Source organism: Lipomyces chichibuensis (genome assembly GCF_038497645.1).
Source record: "Lipomyces chichibuensis strain CBS 12929 unplaced genomic scaffold V1513scaffold_89, whole genome shotgun sequence".
Classification (NCBI taxonomy): Eukaryota; Fungi; Ascomycota; class Lipomycetes; order Lipomycetales; family Lipomycetaceae; genus Lipomyces; species Lipomyces chichibuensis.
Genome location: NW_027117541.1, coordinates 1 through 20,396, shown reverse-complemented (window position 1 = coordinate 20,396; position 20,396 = coordinate 1). Strand labels below are relative to the sequence as shown.

General features: G+C 46.2%; 8 protein-coding genes across 8 annotated transcripts; 1 reads left to right on the top strand and 7 right to left on the bottom strand.

The window, feature by feature from the left end:
- Window positions 1-227: 227 nt before the first annotated feature.
- On the bottom strand, window positions 228-2,053 carry V1513DRAFT_323402 (general substrate transporter). Its single transcript, XM_066894687.1, has one exon. The coding sequence runs from the start codon at window positions 1,913-1,915 to the stop codon at window positions 239-241; it is 1,677 nt and encodes a 558-aa protein (XP_066750414.1). The 5' UTR covers window positions 1,916-2,053; the 3' UTR covers window positions 228-238.
- An 832-nt stretch (window positions 2,054-2,885) lies between these two features.
- On the bottom strand, window positions 2,886-3,506 carry V1513DRAFT_428357 (uncharacterized protein; the record flags this gene model as incomplete). The annotated part of the gene is made up of 1 exon (XM_066896279.1): window positions 2,886-3,506. The coding sequence occupies one exon, from the start codon at window positions 3,504-3,506 to the stop codon at window positions 2,886-2,888; it is 621 nt and encodes a 206-aa protein (XP_066750413.1).
- A 119-nt stretch (window positions 3,507-3,625) lies between these two features.
- On the bottom strand, window positions 3,626-5,162 carry V1513DRAFT_434474 (bacterial low temperature requirement A protein-domain-containing protein; the record flags this gene model as incomplete). Its single annotated transcript, XM_066896474.1, has 4 exons — window positions 3,626-3,871; window positions 3,928-4,814; window positions 4,849-4,964; window positions 5,026-5,162. 4 exons carry the CDS (start codon window positions 5,160-5,162, stop codon window positions 3,626-3,628), a joined length of 1,386 nt encoding a protein of 461 aa, XP_066750412.1.
- A 1,470-nt stretch (window positions 5,163-6,632) lies between these two features.
- On the top strand, window positions 6,633-9,324 carry V1513DRAFT_428355 (sulfate transporter family-domain-containing protein; the record flags this gene model as incomplete). The annotated part of the gene is made up of 4 exons (XM_066896278.1): window positions 6,633-6,927; window positions 7,002-7,147; window positions 7,209-7,749; window positions 7,799-9,324. 4 exons carry the CDS (start codon window positions 6,633-6,635, stop codon window positions 9,322-9,324), a joined length of 2,508 nt encoding a protein of 835 aa, XP_066750411.1.
- Window positions 9,325-13,691: 4,367 nt separating this feature from the next.
- On the bottom strand, window positions 13,692-14,421 carry V1513DRAFT_461206 (SGNH hydrolase-type esterase domain-containing protein; the record flags this gene model as incomplete). The annotated part of the gene is made up of 2 exons (XM_066899888.1): window positions 13,692-13,940; window positions 13,987-14,421. The coding sequence occupies 2 exons, from the start codon at window positions 14,419-14,421 to the stop codon at window positions 13,692-13,694; spliced, it is 684 nt and encodes a 227-aa protein (XP_066750410.1).
- Window positions 14,422-14,665: 244 nt separating this feature from the next.
- V1513DRAFT_455056 (uncharacterized protein) lies at window positions 14,666-15,684 on the bottom strand. Its single transcript, XM_066899456.1, has one exon. It carries the CDS (start codon window positions 15,282-15,284, stop codon window positions 15,042-15,044), a length of 243 nt encoding a protein of 80 aa, XP_066750409.1. The 5' UTR covers window positions 15,285-15,684; the 3' UTR covers window positions 14,666-15,041.
- A 1,398-nt stretch (window positions 15,685-17,082) lies between these two features.
- On the bottom strand, window positions 17,083-18,195 carry V1513DRAFT_455053 (uncharacterized protein). Its single transcript, XM_066899455.1, has one exon. The coding sequence runs from the start codon at window positions 17,735-17,737 to the stop codon at window positions 17,372-17,374; it is 366 nt and encodes a 121-aa protein (XP_066750408.1). The 5' UTR covers window positions 17,738-18,195; the 3' UTR covers window positions 17,083-17,371.
- A 136-nt stretch (window positions 18,196-18,331) lies between these two features.
- Window positions 18,332-19,205, bottom strand: V1513DRAFT_455051 (uncharacterized protein). The gene is made up of 3 exons (XM_066899454.1): window positions 18,935-19,205; window positions 18,744-18,856; window positions 18,332-18,677 (listed from the first exon to the last, which is right to left on the bottom strand). The coding sequence occupies exons 1-3, from the start codon at window positions 19,068-19,070 to the stop codon at window positions 18,597-18,599; spliced, it is 330 nt and encodes a 109-aa protein (XP_066750407.1). The 5' UTR covers window positions 19,071-19,205; the 3' UTR covers window positions 18,332-18,596.
- Window positions 19,206-20,396: the final 1,191 nt, after the last annotated feature.

The following is a 20,396-nucleotide window of genomic DNA, read 5'->3' as shown; positions in this document are numbered from 1 at the left end:
CTTACCCTCCATCATCTCGCCACTATGATACTCGCTAGTTATATCACGCTCGAATACATCGTTCAATAGGAGATTCAGCGTTCCTGGCATCGTGTATAAAAGCATTAGTCGCTCAAGAGCAAGTGTTTTAGGGTCGACTATATACAAGGTTATATATTTGTCTATATATATGATACCCAACAGTAGAGATTTCACGACACCAATTTCTTTTTGTTAACACTCAGGACAATAACAATCATTAACTTGCAATAGCACCTATGGCATCTCTCACGCCTTTATCACTTTTGAGAAGGGGACGGACGTCAAATTCCTCCATCTGCTCCGCGCTATAGGCATCAACTTGGAATGTTTCGAATTTTCTTGCCGGCACATCATTCGCAAACAGTATATCCATCTCTTCATACCGTCTGCCCTTCGTCTCCGGCAGTTTGAAGTAAGCCCAGATAAATGTCAACAGAGAGGTTGCGCTCCAAATAAAGGCGGTGTAGCCCTTGAGATTAAACTGAGTCGGATTCATGAAATACGGTTCCAGCGCACCAGCAATGACGCTGACGATATAATACGCATTTCGGGCAACGCACACTGTTCTCTGACGGAGGCGGGTGGAGCCGATTTCTGCGGGCAGCGCCCAGCCAAGCTGTCCAACAGTGAGCTGGTAGACAAATGTCCAGACGAGTGTCAGTACGGCTTGGGTCGTAGCAACACCCTTGGACGTGGTGCGGACATTGAGAATGCCAATCAAAAGGAGTATCGCACACATCGTCGCCATGCCCCAGAGATAAATAGTCCTGCGGCCATAGTAGGGCAAAAGAAGGAACCACGAGAGAAGCGTACCTAAGAGTGCGATAGCGGTTCCCCCTAAATTAAGTCTGTACGTCTGGGATGTCGAAAGTCCGATTTGCTGGAAGAAGTACGTAGAGTTGTATGCGAAATTCAACCCAGACAATACTTGTCCGGCGAATGCGAAACAAGCGATTAATGTTCGTCGTCGCTCGAAAGACTTGAAACAATCCCAGTAGGATGTTCCTATCGCAAGCTCTTCCTCCAGTTTGTTAGTGTGAACGATCCTCGCGATGGTCTGCTTGACATCGATGCCTGCTGACTTGCGTTGCAATCTGAGTAGGGACTTCTCAGCCTCTTCCAATCGGCCTTTCCGTACCAAGTGCCATGGAGATTCTGGGGCAAAAAACAATAAAGGGATCAAAAACGCCGGCCAAACCCACTGCAGCCCAAATGGGATCCTGTAAGACCATTCTGAATCTAAGTGGACCAATCCATTCAATACTCCTGCGGCAATAATTTGACCAATGATAAAGCACATATTAGTGTACGTGGTTAGATAGACTCGAAGGGAAAGAGGAAGCACTTCGGACGCATATGCAGGAGCAGTAGAAGCAAACACACCCCAAGGTAAGCCTGAAAATAGTTCTCCAAGGCACAGGACGACGATGTTTGGTGCAAAGAATGTCATAAAGATGAAGCAAGACAGGACGAAAAGAGAACCAATTAGAACAGGCTTCTGTCCAAATCGGTCGACAAAGTACCCGTTCGCAAGGACACCAACGAAAGCCCCAATTCCAGCTGCATTTCCTAAGCCAGCTTGCCATGCGGCGGTCAACTGATATCCAACTCCGGGAAAATAAGTTCCATATTTCTGCGTAAATGTTGGGTAAGCGTAGAAGTTATTGATGAGGATTGTATCGTAACCTTCCATCACGACGCACATTGAGACGACGAGACACCAAAAAATTGCCATTGGATAGGCATTGATGGCTTTCCAGAGAGGCATTGTTTCCTCGCTCTCGATACCGACCTCAACATTTTGGTTTAGCTGCTCACTGTACAAGTCAGCGTCAAGGATATCAGGTAACAAAAGCTCTGTCTCATCAGCGTCGATATCATCATTTGAATGCATTGTCGCGGTCGCTAGTATATTTTGACAAACGAAAATATCAGCTGGCTATACAGCCAAATGGCGAGAGGCAAACCAATAGAGGGCAAGATGGGGGATAAAGTGAAGCGAAACGGTATACATGACCTTTGCATTAGAAACTCGAGTCAGCGATGCGTCGGTGTTTTAAGCGGCTTAGCTTGTAGAAAAGACGTGCCGGCTACCGTAATGGGTCCCGATAAGCTCGGCTTCATAGTATTAATTCTGGGGGCGACAGCCCCTATCAGTTATTGGTTTGGTTTAGGGTAAATGGGATAAGTTTGCGGGCTTACGCAAAGTTTTGAAGATTAAAAGTCGGAAAGTCCTCTTCTTTTGATCGTCGTCGGAGAGGTCAGAATTATCACGAGAAAAATTGTCGAGACTATGTGGAGAAGATAGTGAATAAGCTAAGCTCATAGATTCTCAACAGATTACGTAACTTCTTCGAAGCATGGCAAATTTGCGCTTCATAGAGTTAGGGGTTGCAGCTATTCTCCTAGACTGACAGTAGCCGAGAATTAATAGGAATAGAGATAACAGTGTGCGCGCTTTGTATCATAGAGACAAAACCCACCTGCTCTCTGGATACCCAAGAAAGACACCGAACTGATGCTTTGCAGCTTGTTCCCGTCCATCATGATAAGATATGTCGACACAGCCAAGACTGAGCATATTAGACACGCTAGGCTTCCTATTAAACCACATTTCATGCGTGGTCTTGGAACCTGTGGTGGTAGTGGGCCAGATGTTGCGCAGGTGTGTCGCAAGTGGCGGAGAACACAAGTATTTAGGTTGTGGTTGCTCCTAGCTCAGTTCATTCATTCCTAACCCTAATCATTTTAACCCTAACCCTAAGATAGTGTTCAAGTAATGCTGGTACCAAAAAAGTATATTTGAGCATTTCCCGCAGTCCACAAGAATAGATGCTACAATAACAAAACCTACAACAAATCATTTACTGCAGAACAAACGCCAGAATAACTACGGCGACAAAGAGCTGCTGCCGTTTCGCCAATATTGACGAATGTGAAGATACGAGATCGTCCTCAGTACGATATCGACATTCCTCGAGTCCGACGGTTGGCCATTTGCCGATATTTATGTTCGTGGCCCTGTCCTTGGCTACAATGTCCGTCGCCGAAGTAATCCCGCCATTCCAAACCAAAGAATTGACAGACGATGTATATGACATACGTAGCCCATTCTTGTCCGTAGGGAATTTTCTGTCGGATGACATATTGACGCCGACGGCGTTCTCAGAAGTTGGTAGCATGGCGAATATCAACTCCTTGGAAGTCCACAGGCCGAGCTTAAATTTGATGGTCCACTTCCAAACTCGAACCTTCCGATCTTGAACAAACTTCGCGGCAAATTGACCGAAACGAAGGAGAAGTAACTGGATAACTGAAACGAAATGTATATACATAATCTGATTGATGAAGGACGTCAACCCAGAAAATACCAAAGTATGCTCGGAAAGTTTCATCTGGAGACTATGATCATCGCTAGGTGTGCACAACGGATCAAACTTCAGGATATGAAGAACGTCAGCCCACGGAGCACTCGTCGAGCCCATGATGGGAATTTAGCGGTGTTTTTCGGACTAAACATTAGCGCAACTGACAAAAGTAAGGCTTAAACCGTTGAAACGAAGAACATGAACACGTCTGAATAGCATCGGGCGTTACAACGGCTCTACCCCCCAGGCGACCCAGACAACTGGGGTTGCGTGGATATTTCATTGCTCTCCGGATACTTCGTGTTCACCCACTTTTCCCAGAACTTGGCTCCCCTCATCAACGAGGTAATGTTCTCCCAAATGACGCTCAGAACGCAGAGGGCCATGATGATCGACACGGTAGATGTGATACCTAGATCGTGGGCAAGGGGAAGACATATGATAATGATACCTGAAACAGGTCGAATTATAAGTCGAGCTGGCTGACCGAGAAGTCAGCAAAAGCATGTAAACTCGAATAAGCAACCTCAGAGCTTACCTTTGGAAGCAACAAAGCTCCGCGTCCATCTTCTGATTTATGAAGCAGCGCGATCACGTACAGTAGGATCAATCCAGCACCGATACCTCCGCAGAGCAACCAAAGCTCCCCTACTTCCAACTCTGAAGATCTCGCACTGATTGCTGCCACATGTCCTCCGGCTAGTAGACTTGCCACCAATGGAAGGTGAAGCACGACCCATGAAAAGGCTGCGTAGATAGAGTGTCGGAGTGGGTGCACACCATTCACCGCTCCGTCGTTGTGAAGATACAACCAATTCAGACAAAACGCGATGATTAATGTCCAAATAGCTCTGAGTAGTCTGTCATTGAATCCAATTGCGGCAGGAGAACCAACCACAATGGAATAGAGGAATTCGCCCAATACGATGATGAAGAAAGCAGCAAACCGATCGACTTCATGTGGAATGTCCACGGCTGTAGTATATCTGGCTCTTAGAAGCTTCTTTGAGGCAGGAGCATAGCAAAAGACCCAGATGCATTCTTCGACAATTATTCCGACACTAGCCACTGCGATCTTGCTTCGTAAGGATATGGACTCTACGAAGAGCGGGATGTAGATGGATAGGCCCAGGATTGAAAGGCAGAACCAGAGTCGCTGTTGAGCTCTGTGATGATAGCTTGCAAAGGAATAAAGAAGGTGAGTAGTAGTCGTCGACATTCGTGCTACCATGTAAGCACCAACTGTAGCCCTCATTGCGCTAATGTCCTCGTTGACGAGAGTTGCGTTATTTCCATAAATGACCAGCAATGCCATGACCCAGAGTATAAGCACTCTCTGTGCGAGATCATCGGTGTAGAACGAATTCATCAACTCTCTAAGGTCACTCCATACATGCCATGTCGGTGTAAGGATGAGCTTTATCACTTGAGTTAGCCTCGCGAAAGTCTCGTCTCGTACCAAAAATTGAACTTGCGATGTACTTCACCAAGTTGACACCCGAGACATCTTCAGCTAGATTATCGGCGAAGTTTGCTAGAATCGCGACATAGAGCAAGTCAAGGAAGAGTTCAAATCTACCTGCGGATGGGCAATATTCGTCAGTTTAGATTGAGATTGAACGCGAGAGTATAGTACTTGCCTGCTTGCCTCTCGCCTTCTGATCTCTTCATGAGCCTTCCGTCCTCTAGCCATTGCAACGCGAGAGGCTGCCGAAATAGAGCACGCTGAGCCGATATTAGTTCAGACGAGTCGATTTTTGTGATCGCGGCCATGACGGCGATAGGAACTTAGTCCGAGACCGACGTGCTGTCAGAGGCGACGGACACTGGCATCAGCAAGCACTCAATGCGGCTCAACGTATTTAGTCACGGCACGGCTCACTTGACAGTTAACCCTTACCCTCATTCTCAGGGAGTATTTATAATTGAGCACCATTTGTATTGTGCGGCAAAGGGAGGGAAATTAGGTAGAAAATACGTGATAAGATTACATACGATACACGACGATACACATAAGGCACAAATAAACACATACAATGCGCAAAATATAAATACAAGGAGCTACTCCAGATCTAGCATCTGCTGCAGTCGAACGCGAGATCTGTAAGTTAACGTAACGGATTCTGGTTTCTCCGAACAATAGCCCGTCGTAAATATAACAGATGAATAGGCATTTATTCTAACGACAGGCTAAGGCCGGCAGTTTCCAACTAACGATCTTGGAGTGCGGCTTAAGATTGGCGTTTTAAGAAGCAAAAGCATTACGCGTCCCAATAATAATGTCTTTGATGGCTCAGTTTACTTACAGGAGATTTTTACAATAGTTCCCTCTGTTTGCACTGGATATATTCGACAAAGATTTTGGCAAGATGATATTTAAGGACATAGTAAGGAGCGATCGAATGTCTCAATTTTTACAATGGGTTATAGTCAGCACAATGTGTAGGTTATTGTAAGTATTAATTAATGCCTTTATTTTGCTATAGTTACAACATTGTGTGCACTTGAGAGAATTGAAACAATGGACTTCGCTTGTCTAGCAAAGAATAATAACAGCAGAGAACATAGCAACGCAGCAACCAGCAAACCAGCAAACCAGCGACGAAATTGCGCTGAGCTACCAAAGATGTATTAACTATTGAGTCCATAAACCAGGGTTAGTATCCGTGCACGAGACTATTGAGCCAAGAGCATAACTGACACCAGTGTGGCTCCGGATTGCGTGCGTTGGGAAGTTGCTGATTGGTCGGGGATGGCGTAACCTTACTTGCGCCGCACGCAATGAGGTGTATCGCGTTTTAGGTCGAATGATTAAATTACATGAGTCAACTGCGGCAATTGCACACTTTCTCCACCAAGAACGTGCTATGAAACCTATGAAGTATGTCGTCAGATGATACTGCACAAAGTAACTTAATAGTTTATATCCTATGTCTTGGCATGCTCAGTTCTTATTGTGTCGTAATTAAGCCGCAATGACTACTAGACCATCATCGAGAACTTGCGGCAACTAAAATTTTTTTCTTCGCGTCCCCGCTTGTTGGCCAACTAATTTTTGCTTGTGTCTTGCGGGATGAATCTTAATATATCTACGCCTCGGCATTTATAGTTCTCCTCGAGCTCCATTTTCTAATTTTTGTCCATTTTCTGTCCGTTGCCTATCGCGAAGTTATTAGATCGCGGAGCCCACAACACTCTCAAACTGAAGGATTTTCACCAGTATTGAACCCTGATACAATAGAGATGGAAACTGGCGCGTCGAGAGCGACAAGGGTTGGTCATACCGTGGCCAAGGTCTTGGGTATCAAGCTTAGTGAGGGCAAGAATCCGCTGGATGGTCCCGTCACTCGTGGTGAATCTTTGTATTCTGTCAGTGCAGCCGAACGCTATGTCGAAGAGGAGCCTACTGCAGCAGAATGGGTGCATAGTATTTTTCCCACCCGGCGCGGAGTCGGCCAGTATTTCTATAACTTGTTTCCATTCATACATTGGATTGGCAGGTATAACTTGCAGTGGCTTGTTGGCGATCTTGTGGCCGGTTAGTCAGCACAAGTTTCTTCTCGTTGTGTCATTATCCTCTTGAATGGTGACGTGACTGATTGATTCGTGCAGGTATTACAGTTGGAGCTGTCGTTGTGCCTCAGAGTATGGCCTATGCGAAATTGGCCGAGTTACCCGTGCAGTTTGGTCTGTACTCTTCCTTCATGGGTGTTTTGATCTACTGGTTCTTTGCCACGTCAAAAGATATTACAATTGGCGTGAGTGACAATCGTTGAGTTTATCAACTGATCTAAAAGCTGACGCAAACTGCCATGACAGCCTGTCGCCGTCATGTCAACCCTAGTGGGAAACATTGTTCTCCAGGTTCACCAATCCTATCCGCAGTATGCCCCACATGACGTTGCATCCGCAGTCGCTATTATCTCGGGTGCCATTGTTCTGTTTATTGGTCTCATCCGGTGCGGTTGGATCGTCGACTTCATCTCTCTGACGTCGATCTCCGCATTCATGACAGGCTCTGCCATTAACATTGCTGTGGGGCAGGTTCCGACTTTGATGGGTATCACGGGTTTCAGTACACGGGCGCCGACGTACGAGGTCGTGATCAACATCCTGAAGCATCTAGGACGGACGAAGTTGGACGCGGCCATTGGCCTTACTGCTTTAACTATGCTGTATCTCATTCGATCTGCTTGCTCATACTCTGCGAAGAGGTTTCCCAACAAGTCAAAGCTCTTTTTCTTCTTAGCCACCCTTCGCACTGCCTTCGTCATTCTCTTGTACGTTATGATTAGTTGGCTGGTCAACCGGCACTATAGGCAACATCCTAAATTTGCAATCTTGGGACCTGTACCCCGCGGTAAGTTTGACATTTACATTTAGCAATCTACACTGCTGACCCCGACAAGGGTTTCAAAATGCCCAGGTTCCTACAATCAACACCGAGATCATTAGTTCATTCGCAAGCCAGATCCCTGTGGTTGTCATTGTCTTGCTCATCGAACACATTTCCATCGCCAAGTCTTTTGGTCGAGTCAACAACTACACCATTGATCCTTCTCAGGAGATGGTTGCTATTGGAGTTACAAATTTGCTGGGACCATTCCTGGGAGCATATGCTGCCACGGGCTCTTTCTCGCGAACCGCGATCAAGTCTAAGGCTGGCGTCCGCACTCCGCTCGCCGGTGTTGTCACTGCCATTGTTGTACTCTTGGCCATCTACGCACTTACGGCTGTCTTCTTTTACATTCCCAATTCCGCGCTTGCTGCAGTCATCATCCATGCAGTGGGTGACCTCATCACTGCGCCAAATACAGTTTACCAGTTCTGGAGGGTGTCACCGATCGAGGTGATCATCTTCTTTGCCGGCGTCTTTGTGACTGTCTTTTCCAGTATCGAAAATGGCGTTTACACTACGATATGCATCTCGCTGGCCGTATTGTTATTCCGCTTAGTCAAGGCACGTGGTCGGTTCCTCGGCAATGTCCGGGTCCACTCAGTTATCGGAGACCATATAGTGGGTCCTGATAGCAAGCAGTGTGCTCTCGAAAGCAGTGAGCAGTTGCCTCAGTGCGGCGCTGATGCTGGTGGGCGCTCGATTTTCCTCCCAATCGAGCACGATGACGGTTCAAATCCAGAAATTGATGTTAGCCAACCTTATCCAGGTATCTTCATTTACCGTTTCAGCGAAGGCTTCAACTACCCCAATGCCAATCATTCTCTCGACTATCTCGTCTCTACCATTTTTAAGGAGACTCGTCGCACTAAATCCGGATCTTACCCTCGGTTTGGTGATCGCCCGTGGAACGACCCTGGCCCGCGCCGCGGCCACTCAGAGCCAGATCATTCGCACCTCCCTACATTGAAGGCCATTATTCTTGATTTCAGCTCTGTCAACAACGTCGACATTACCTCTGTCCAGAATCTCATTGATGTCCGCAACCAACTGGACCGTTGGGCTGCTCCGGATATCGTCCAGTGGCATCTTGCTTGCATCAACAATCGCTGGACCAAACGTGCCCTAATCTCTGTGGGTTTTGGCTATCCCACGCCACCATTCAGCCCGGATAACTCTTCCAGCTCGAGGTGGAAACCGATATTTAGCGTGGCTGATGTTGGAGTGTCCCACTCAGCTGCCACAGTTGAGGAGCAGGACCGGAGAGACTCAATCTCCAAAAACGAGACTGAACTTGGCATGTCGCATGCTGTGCAGACAGAGTCCAATAGCACTCATGCCGAAACGAACAAGGAGTTTCAGGATTGGAAGGCATATCGGACAAGTGGCAGACGTAAGATTGCTGTTGTGCAAGGCTTAAACGTGCCATTTTTCCATGTCGATTTAACATCAGCGCTGCAAACTGCAATTGCTAACGTGGAGGAACAGCTTGGGGTCGAAGGCGAAAAAGTCAATCCACGATCCGTGACTTCAGTTTAGTGCCTGTGCCTAGGATTGTTTCATTGTGACAAGAACAAAATAATATCTTTTTATCATTAATGTCTCTATTACGCTACGTTTGGCAAAAGAGTATTCATGGAACAACTAACTGCCCGCTAAGCCTTTTTGGAACTAGCGCCGAGTTCATAACAACTTCACCATGTTCTCAATTCGTGTCCTGCGTAAAACAAACTCGTAGCGAGGCGTTCTTGCGGACTTGAAATGCGTTGGACTGGCAGTATCTCGAACTCCATCCATAATTGCATCACAATTTCCCGTCCTACATGTGGGTTCAATGTTGACATAGATGGACAACATGGAGAAAAATTTGTAAGAAAAAATATATTCTCTCGGCCAGAATAGTCGCCCTATTCCATTCCATTCATCAGATAATGCAACGCCTATTAGTGCAAGGCGCGCGACCGGTGATGGCTCGCAAAACTTCTCGCTGTGCAGACAAGATGGATTCTACTTCACGAATGCGTCCAAAATTTCTGTATCGCACGTGATCACCGTGAAAAATTTAAGTTATGGGAGGCCGGAATGAGATCTGCGAATTCGCCGATCAGGACGTTGCGGCGAAGTTTACTGGAAGGGGCCTTCTGGAGCAAGCTTAAAATGTTTCCAGGACCTCATCCCACGGACTCAAGCTGTTGATCTCCGCTTGGGCATGCAGTCAAGCAAGTTATGAGTGCACATGGAGTGGATGATAGGGTCTTCCGAAGAACCTCCGCACTTTATATTTGCCAATATACAATCTAATCTGGCACCACAACCGACGCAGCTCAAGCTTGCATCTCACTGGCGTCGTCATGTGGTGCCCATGAGTGGAAGACGTCCTTCTCGGCTTGGGAGTATTCGCTTCTGATGCAGTTGGAAACTGACCAATGCCCCGGCAATTTTGCAGGACCTAATGAACGACGTGCTTCGCGACTTACTTGACGACTGTTTGCGATCGTATATTTGGACGACATTCTCATTTTCTCAGCCGCCCTCGAATCTCATCTGACAGGGTGCACCGGATACACTCTCATCGAAATTTACCTCTACGTCAAATGGGGAGAAATACTGAATTTAATGTAACAAAGACCGAGTTACAGTCTCCTCAAAGGGTATTGCAACGAACGAGAGGATAAGGGTTGCGTTGCAGCGGTTCATTGATTTTGCGAACTTCTACCGCCAGTTCATCAAGGGTATTCAGAAAAACACAAGGATTCGCGCCGCTGCTGAGAAAGGTGCACGTTGCGGGGACCGAAGTGATGGAGCAAGGGTTAGGCCATCTATTACAATTCTGAAGCTTCTACTACAGGACCGATTGTCAGTATGACGGATAATGGAATCTAATCCGGCCGATGCGCCGTCTTGAAGACCAGATTATATGGCACAGTCGCGCAAGGGTATTGTACTTACTCGCTGATACATACCCACACTTGAGGCAAAAATGGCTCGTGTGCAAAGACTCTCGGTAAGCGAGAGCCAATGGGCCTCAAAAGAGGTTTCTGCTGAAGGTTTACGAACCCCCATTGCTGTTGTCCAAGTACTTGGTGCGTTGCCGCGGGCAGAGGACGACGAGGCTGATCACCTCATTCAGCTTGTACAATTACAAGCGGTCACCAGAAAGCGTGCAAGAATAGCGACGCAGGACGAGGATGCCTAGGTGACAAAACAGCAGAAGGCTTGCTGGGCCTAATCAGAGAATTGCAAAGGGAAGATCCCTTATGCTTGAGGCTCCTAAAGGAGATTGAGAGCCATAATAGCCGGAAGAGCTATGAGCTTGATCAGGAGGCCAAGAAAGCGTTTATGTCGGCACCGCTTTTTGTCATTTTCAAACACAACACGAAACGATCCTGGAGACAGACGCATCGGCGACGACCATAGCAGCTATCCTCAGTCAGCCGAGGCATGACGGCAAGTTCCCGATTGCCTATTACTGCCGGTCATTAACAGCTCCGGAGCGCAACTGTCTGGTGACGTTATGCGATCAGAGTACGGCAGGATTGCGCATGTAGCTCAAGAGCGAGCTGGCGACTCGTAAGTATGCAGACTCCAAGGATGCAAATGAGTTCGTGCAGAAGCTTACTGGCCTGGTGAGTTGCCACACATCGACTGGAAAGCCAGTCGATGAAGAAGAGCAAGTTAGGCTTTTCCTGGACGCAGTCGGCTGTGGCTTCGAAGTGTGGAAGCGACTGAAGCGTGCAGAAGTTAGACGTCGCCTACTCATAGAAGATCTAACAAATGATTTTCTCGAAGAGGCCCGGAGACAGCTTTTGCTACCAAAGGAAGAGTGGGGCTACACAGTGGAAAGAAAAAGGAGACCAGATCCTGTTTTAAGTACGGAAAGAAGGGTCACATCGCCAATGACTGTTGGTCGAAGACTCGGAAGGACGATTCAAAGACAACGAAGGATCAAGGTCCGAAACGGAACCCTGAACGATGTTAGGGTTCCACCTAGACGCTGCTGGATAGAGTTTGTGGCGTACAGCTCCGGCACCCCTGAGAATATGGCAATTCTGGATTTGCTCAACCTAATCCAGTTCTTCTCGCGTCGTCGGTCCTTGTAGTTTCTAGTCGCCAATGTTCTTCTTCGGATTCTTCTCGGTTGCGTCTCGGATTCTTCTCGGTTGTATCTTCTTCTCGCTTCGCCATTTGTTGGCTTCGGTTCTTTGTGTGTCTCGTTTGTTTTTCTTTGTGTGGCCAGGCAAGCATAAATAGAGGTGGTCTGTCCCACTTGTCTGATCTTCATCCAATAGAGAGTTACCAAAATCCATGGAGTCCACAAGAGTTTTCGTCGACAATGTCGACACCTTTCTGTCTCGCATCCCGTCCGTCATCGCTCAACAAATATTGTCAGCCTCGGCGTTAAACTCCGACAGTGCACTAATGGGAGCCTGGTTAATCGACAGCGGAGCGTCCGCGCACGTCTGCTGTACTGCAGATATGTTCGGCTGCACCCCTTGGCCACGACAGTTCTCCAGGCACAGCACGACGCGGCTCACTCTCAACAACAAAAGCACGCAAATTCCGTCTTTAACACAGCTCTGGCAAGCAAAGAATTGCGTGCCTCACCAACTCGGCGATATGCGAAACGAATGACCCAGCTAGTCGAAAGTCAGAATGCTGAACTAACTATTCTACGGAAGGAGCTTCGAGAAAAAACTGCCGGGTTCAATGACATTACTGCGGCTGCAATCTCTTGTCTGCATATTCAGGACTATATTGACATTGCTCTCATATCAGCCCAGCTGACAAATCCATCAGAAATGGTGCCTTGCACTATACCGCTTAAGTGGAATGATTTTATGGTTACTATCAATTAAAGCCTGATCATGAAGATCCTGTGGAAGATGAAGTGTTTGACGAGGTGACCAGGGGTTCCAACAGTCCACAGAGAGATATGACAGCGATCCACTTGCATATTTTAAGAGCGAGAATAACGATTTTCCGACAATTTCGCGGATGCCTGAAGACTTGGGATTGGTCAAGAGAAGCGAATGATGGTATGTCAGTGGAGGTTGAGGAGTCAATGCAGAAGAAGCGGCAGCAATGATATTGAGTTGCTGAATTATTGGTATTTAAGAAAAATATGAAAGCCGAATCTAAACTATTATTCATTTTGTTTTGTTTTGAATATCTAATGATTTAGAATAATATAGTTAATTAATAATCTGTTTTACGAATTAATATTGCATTTGATTAATTTTCGAAGAAACGTGAACTTAAGTCGACTTAGCTCAACTTAACTTTCACAAGTCGAGTTAAATCGACTTAAGTTTTCCGGAAGTCGCGACTTAAACAACACTAACTTACACTGTAAGTTAGGTCGAGTCAAGTTTACCCATCTCGACTCGAGAGCGGCTTAGATCTATCAAGTAGATTCAATTTAAAAGCACTGTTAACACAAGCGCCAAATGTGATCATCTAAATTAAGTCAGCCACGAAGTCTTGACAACTTCACTCAGCTCTAGTGACGAACTTGTACGAATTTGGCAGAACTATCTTGGTGAATATAGAAATCCCCTTGAAAAGTGTCAGACATTTTGTGACTTGCCCTTGCGTGAATAAGGCAGATCTCATGTTCTTGCAGTAATGGTCTCTATGAGCATTTCTGACCTTTGCAATGACCAGAGAAAGCATGGAGAGCCATAGCAGAATATATAATGGTCTGAACGACCTTGCAAGTAACAGCGTCCTGATAAAAGGAGCATGATTTCAGATGATTGCGTTAATGTGACTTATAGTGCAAGATGGCCGGGTCGCGGATGGACAGTCGATTGATTATTCAACTTGTCCCTGCAAAGCCTATAGATTCGGTTCTCAAAACCACAGATCTCGTCGCCGAAGGTATAACACCTCAATCCCCTTACACTTTAGCAGCCATTTTGACTGTCGTTGATCGCATTGACCAGGGGCTGATACCAAACATTTGCAATCTTCTGATCTCCAGAATCGTTTGGATGAACTCCATCTATCAAGTCACTAGTCGAAAAGCCGATGTATTGATCCACCACCATGATGACGGACGTTGTCATATTCTTCGAGAGCGCCCAAGGGGAAATGGCGTCGTTGAGGTTCACGGTTCCCTGGATATTGAAGCTCGAAGGGATTATCTTCGCGACCTGAGCACACATCAGTCAGGTATGCCGCTTAGGAATACAGCCTTACCAGTATCTTCATCGTTGGCTTGCTAGCCCTCATTTGATCCACGAGTGTGCTGAATGCCGTAATAATGTCCAAGGTCTGCTTGTTATTGGCAATATCATTCGTTCCCAAGTGCATGACGACTATATCCGGATTGGCAGAGCTAAGCCATCCCACAAGCTGATTATTGTTGGCAATATCGATTGCAAGGTAGCCGGCATGGCCCTCGTTGTCTCTATCCCAGTCGCTGACATTGCAGGTTGTAGTAGAAGTGACACTGCCGACGAAATCGATATTCTCGATGCCTCTCTGCTGAAGCTTGTTCCAAAGGTATGCGCGCCAGCAACCCCACTCGGTTATGGAGTCACCAAGTGGCATTATCTTTATCGGTGTTTGCGCGATGGCGGGGACGATGAGTCCGATGATGGCTATCGTGATGAAAATTTTATAAAGGAGCATGATTGGCTATGGAACTCCGAAAACTTTTGAATAGACCTTCGAGGCTAGAATAGAAAAGATTTTTGGGCTTCCATTAACTGAATGCTAGAGCGTCTGGCAAGACAACCTGGAACGGGGAAGCCTAAACTACTGCGAAGTGGCATGGTAATCCCGTGGCGAGTCTTTTATTTTGCAAGAGACCGTCGTAACGCGCGGTAAGGTGTCGGTCACGATCAGAGTGGCTTAAGTGAAGACTTTATTAGTCGGATAACTATACAGTGTGTAGTTTGAAAATGTGTATGCTGACTAGCGTGCGGCTGTATCTAATGAGACAATGATCTTCATGTATGCACGTCTTATGTCAGCTTCTTCATTAGCTCAAAATGAGGAGTTTCGTAACGAACACTAAGCAGATTATGACGTCTATCATGTAGATTCTTTTGGTAACGATTGATACTCACGTTGCGACTGCAAGGTACGGAAGCAGGGGTGCCGTCCAGCATCTAGCCAAGGGCCACGCTTTGCAGACTACTTCCGCCGGCAGCCGCAAGATAGACATGAAAGAAATTTTAGAAATATGTGAGGGGCAACACAATACGAGTCCTTCCCATCCATGTAAGTATAGTATTTCTGATATTTTCTCAGACCCGCAGCTGCGGCTTGGGCTCGTTTGTTCTCTCTCTTCTTTTCCTTTCTTGTCTTTGCTTTCTCTTTGTCGATACTACATCTTTTGGGTAGTTTATGTTGTAATCGACACACAGCAATACAGGGCCTGAAAGTGCAAAACGGTCCCGGTCGTGCTGGCTCGCAAAACTTCTCGATGCAAGGCAAAGATTGCCGCCCAAAACCAATCTCGTCACCATCACCATGGCGGTGAACTTCATTAGGCAACTTAGTACCTAGCTTGCGGGGGACGTACCGCCCATTTTGACATTCTAGACCCAATTGAAATGAATCGAAAAATTTGTGAGTCTTTGCATAAATGGATCATTAATGCTCTGGCTTGCTAACAAATCGCAAATATCTTGGCATGCAAATCTGGAGAGCATTGTCCGGAAGCTCGAACAGCTACTCGCGCTGAACGGAATTATGTGTGCAACTTCAAGATGGTCTTTGGACGCCAGGTCAGCACGATTCCTGCGATTTCCTTCGTTCGCTCCCTTAGAGAATCACCATTTTACTATAGCCTCCGTACCAGTCGCCGATCGACGACATGTTCCTTACGATTATACTAGAGTTCTTCATAAAATTTCATGGGGAAAATTAGCCCCTGTGACTTCAACCTTGAGTTTTGTAGTTTAGTTCTCCTTGAGTCTTTCTTAAACCTTAATAATTCTCTCAAATTACGGCTTAACTTGCAATGAGCAAATTTAGTCGGATCAGGTTTATTACAGTTTCGAGTGATTAGAATTTTTTGCATTAATCGATACGAGGCTCATTCCGGAATACACAATTACACATGAATAGTCTCTGACACTAAGATTATTTGGCTGCATGCAATCTCTCAAAATCTCGCGCACGCCAAGATATTGCGTCTCAAACGCTCGAACGTGACCGAAATGTAGATACACAGTCCCGGTCAGAGAATAAATTCGTCCCCTTTACTCGCAATCGTTTGAAAACTAGAAACGGGCCCTCGCAACGGTGACAAACTTTTCAGTCAGTTCAATATGGCTATGGCGTCGATGGCTATGACTTCTAATTCGATGAACATTGCACCAACAAGCGCTGCTGCTGCTGCAACTACCACATCCTCAACGATGAGTATGTCGATGGGTGGCAGCAGCTGTAAGATATCGGTCTGTCCCTATGTCTTTTTGTTATTATGCTATTCATTTTTGCTAATAGGATTCACCAGATGTTATGGAACTGGAATATGGAGAGGATGGAAGTGTAGAGCAACAGAGTGCTGAGTAGATGTTTGAAGTTCGACAGGCATTAAGCGTATAGCCCTAGCGATCAATTTAATTGCGACGAGACATCTCTTTATTGGAAGCGAGTGCCTGATAAAAGGTCTTTCAACACGAAGCCTTCCTGGAAGAACAAAAGAGAAAGCAAGAATCACTGCTCATATGTGCTGCAGTGCAGATGGATCGGAGCTTATGCCAACCTGGTATTTGGAACTGCTAAACTCCTCGTGCTTTTAGAGCTGCGGGTATCAACATTCAAAATTTAAATATGATTGGCGGCACAATTGAAATACTTGGATGACAACAGTTATGATCGAGGAATGGCTTTGCTGGTTCGATTCGAAAATGGTTGGTTGAAAGGTCGTGCTTCTCATGGATTGGCCGCCGTTCACAACTTCAGCATAAGTTGCTGTTCTTTACGCAATACCTTGATTATCTGGCTTCCGCCAAATGCAACAAGCAGATATCTTGATCAAGGGATTATTCACACATGGAAAGCTTATTGGAAAGCGACAATGCATTCACTATATGCTTGGGTTCAGGATGATCTTGAATACATTGAATGAGCAAATTCTTGCTCAATTTGGACCCGAAATTGAGGAGGAATCAGATGAAGAGGTTGAGATCCTTCCGAAGATTTCGGTCAGTGCGGCAATTGAGGCGCTATATAAGCTTGTCTTCATGAAGAGCAGCAGCATGTAGAAAATCAGGAAGACCTTCTTAAACATGAGCGAGTTCTAAATGCTAGAAAGCCGGGGGGACAGCAGCAGAAGGATATTAGAGCATATTTTTGTAGTTAAATTATAAATACCAGTGTTACTTGACATAACGAAATCCTCGATATAACGAACTGAAAGCCTTGGCTGAATAACGAGGGTTTACTGTAGTTTCATTATCCCTCCCAAAGTTGTTATTGGTTATTCCCCGCTGGCTCCCGTCACACCACGCATATTCGCCATGTCGTACAAAGCGAGTCAATCTGATGTCTTAAAGGTTTCAATCTCCCCAGGTTATCTTACACCGACGAAAACGTTTTAAAGTCACTTAATGTTTCTGGTCCGTTACGATCTTGCCAGCAGGTCTGCTAGGACTTGAGCCTGGCTGTGCTCTAGGTCCTTGGTGGCGGTCATCAGGGTCAAGCGGCCGCTGTGATGTAGCAGTTGCAGATGCTCGAAAGCATTCGTCTGCTCCTTACCTTCAAGCTCGGCTCGGTAGCGGCGAATGAATTCCTCATGCTTGTCTCGGTCGTGCCCGTACCACTTCCGTAATTCAGTTGACGGAGATATTGTCTTGAGCCACTCATCCCAAGGTGCTTCATCCTTGCGCTGGCCCCGAGGCCAGACCCGATCCACCAGCACGACCCGGCAGTTGCGTGGTCGCCCGTCTTTGACATGCGTGACGTCGATCGGGTACTCGTTTGATGCCATACCTTATCTGCCACCTACACTATCTAGTCAATGCACGGAAGGTCTTTGAGGCAGCGTGAAAAGACAGAACGGCGCGTGCGATGTTCACTTGATGATATGTTCACACTAAACTAGAGAGAGTTTCACCCAGTTGGCGAACTCGAATGATAACCAACTCGATTACTGTATTGCAAGATGGGGAAAAGTGGTGTAGATGGCGGACCGGAAATGAGGTCACAAAACTCTATTCAGAAGGGCAGGAATCATTAGTCAGCCATTAATACCACACCGCAATAAGCAAAATTCTTCGTTCTCTTATAGTAATAAGCAACCATTTACCACTCAATTTTCCGGAATGATTCGAGAACTGATTGCGCCGTTGGATCGCGCGTTCTGGTTGGTTGATTCTACGTAGGCGAAGTGTTGATTCACGTAAACCTTGACAGCCGTGGTTCAGGCAAAAATTCTCTAAAAATTATGTGGCAGCACTAGAGATGGGATTCATAGATGTATGCTTCTAGCTCTGTTATCGACAGGAGCTCTGTTATCGACAGGAACTCGGAAAATTTGAACAGTATCAAACCTCCCTAACCATTGTCTTACAATTCTAAGGAATTTCCAAATGCCGAATCTAATATGCTCGACCTGAACAATATATGATTGATACTACGCAGTCGTGGATATACATACTTAAAAAGACACATTCATATCTGTCTACATTGCATGTGCGATAAATCTTATTTTTGCTCAATACTTAAATACTACTCTTAACTGACCTCATGGGTTTGCGGGAGGCGGTAAGGATAGTAGAGCATTCCCATGCTAAGCCTTACCAGGAATCAGATCACCTAACTATTGAGCGATGTCCGCATATCTGCCTTTACCGACGACGATTCTCTATCTTATCCTGCGTCTTCTTGAAAATGGGATCCTTATTCACCTCGCCCCGATCTGCTTTGACCTAATTAGAATCAGAAATGCTTCTGGAGAACATGCCGAATGAAAGTGAAGAGACAACTCCTCTTACATCAGATTCACTGTTGCTGGCAAGTACCTCGTTCCATTTTGCTTTTCCTTGCCTAGCGAGTTTCAGCTGGGCTTCTTTCTCTTGTTCGTAGATATTCTCTAGATGCTCGCGGTCTGGTAGAAGTAATCGTTAGTCGAGGGAACAGAAATGCCACATTGCCACTACCAATGAACATATGAACTGTGACGAACTTGTATCATTCTCGTTCAATGCCAGACGCACTAGCAATGAATGAAAGGACATCATGGCGATAGTGCTCGTCGCCACGTATCCCGATCGCAGTCTGGTACAAACGGCTACACGGCCAAGGGAAGTAAGAAATGCCATCTGATGTTACTGAATTGAGGAAATTCCGATTTGGGTGAAATTCTGAGTTAAGATATAGAGGTTTCGTGGTCAAAACAGTAAGACCACGGTCACGCAAGACGGTGATGTACTGGTGGGTCCATGACATCATCAAACCCCAGATCTGTCTACTTCGACAACGCTCTTAGCATTCTAGACGTCACATCCGGGGCTGACTCGACTCTTGCATGATACCATCATGTAGTATGTTGATAGCAATGTGGCACAACTCAATATGTGTACTACTAGGGCACAACTGAGCAAGCATTGATATTGTGGCACAAGCGGAAAAGTGAGGATCGTATAGCACAAGTGAATTAGTGCTGTGAGTATTGGAAACCTTATGAGATAGGTGCTGGAGATGCAAGGAATCGTTCGTTGTTCTAGACTTCTTTGTCCCCGAGGGAATTGACTGGTTTTTCTAAATAAGTTAAGCTTTTTTATAGTCCCCGATACATCGGCAATGAGCAGATTTTCAGTCCAAGTTTGACCAAACCAGCAGTCACAGCGTCATCGGCATGTATATCTAATCCAATATTTAATATATTATATCACCGTTATGTCACGACTCCTGTCGAACTTCGACGTGCCTTGGGCCATCCCCATGAAGCCGTTTTCGACTTAATTAGAAACGTAATTTTCCACTACGGCGAAAAGGGGCCGATCGAAAATCCAGAATAATGCGGCCCTGTGTATGAATGTGTACGTCTGAGCACTAAACTTTTGCCCCTGAAGCCAATAATGGTCCGGTCCGCTTTGGCTGGAGTATTAAGGTCGGATCGGTTTCTATTAAAATAAACTCGGCAATTTATGGCCGGCAGCAGAGCTCTAGGTCGAGATGTTCACTTTTACCTTTTTTCAGAGCCTGAGAAGCCGCTCGGTGGAATGCGATTGAATCCATCGGTAACGGAGAAAAGTTTTCTCTCTATGCTCGGCATCCTCATTGTTGCGTCTGGTCCATATAGGGTCATATTGAGAAGCACCGGAATCGACCTGATGCCCACCGATGATGCTCTGAAGCCAGGTCATTATGATATAAGACCATATTCTCGCAAAGGTAACATATCTTCTTACGAGTCCTTGTGCTGCTTCTGAGGTTTAGACAGACACGATATCTATCACCGACGAGGTTCAGGGTTTTAGGGTTTCAGGGTTTCAGGGTTCAGGGTTCAGGGTTTCAGGGTTCAGGGTTCAGGGTTTCAGGGTTCAGGGTTCAGGGTTTCAGGGTTTCAGGGTTCAGGGTTCAGGGTTTCAGGGTTCAGGGTTCAGGGTTTCAGGGTTCAGGGTTCAGGGTTCAGGGTTTCAGGG

Coding starts and splice junctions, on each gene's coding strand:
- V1513DRAFT_323402 (XM_066894687.1), bottom strand. CDS start 1,915: ATGCATTCAAATGATGATATCGACGCTGATGAGACAGAGCTTTTGTTA.
- V1513DRAFT_455056 (XM_066899456.1), bottom strand. CDS start 15,284: ATGAAGTTCACCGCCATGGTGATGGTGACGAGATTGGTTTTGGGCGGC.
- V1513DRAFT_455053 (XM_066899455.1), bottom strand. CDS start 17,737: ATGGCATCAAACGAGTACCCGATCGACGTCACGCATGTCAAAGACGGG.
- V1513DRAFT_455051 (XM_066899454.1), bottom strand. CDS start 19,070: ATGGCATTTCTTACTTCCCTTGGCCGTGTAGCCGTTTGTACCAGACTG. Junction 18,857..18,934: donor ATTGAACGAGAATGATACAA/GTTCGTCACAGT, acceptor TACTTCTACCAG/ACCGCGAGCATCTAGAGAAT. Junction 18,678..18,743: donor CCAGCAACAGTGAATCTGAT/GTAAGAGGAGTT, acceptor GATTCTAATTAG/GTCAAAGCAGATCGGGGCGA.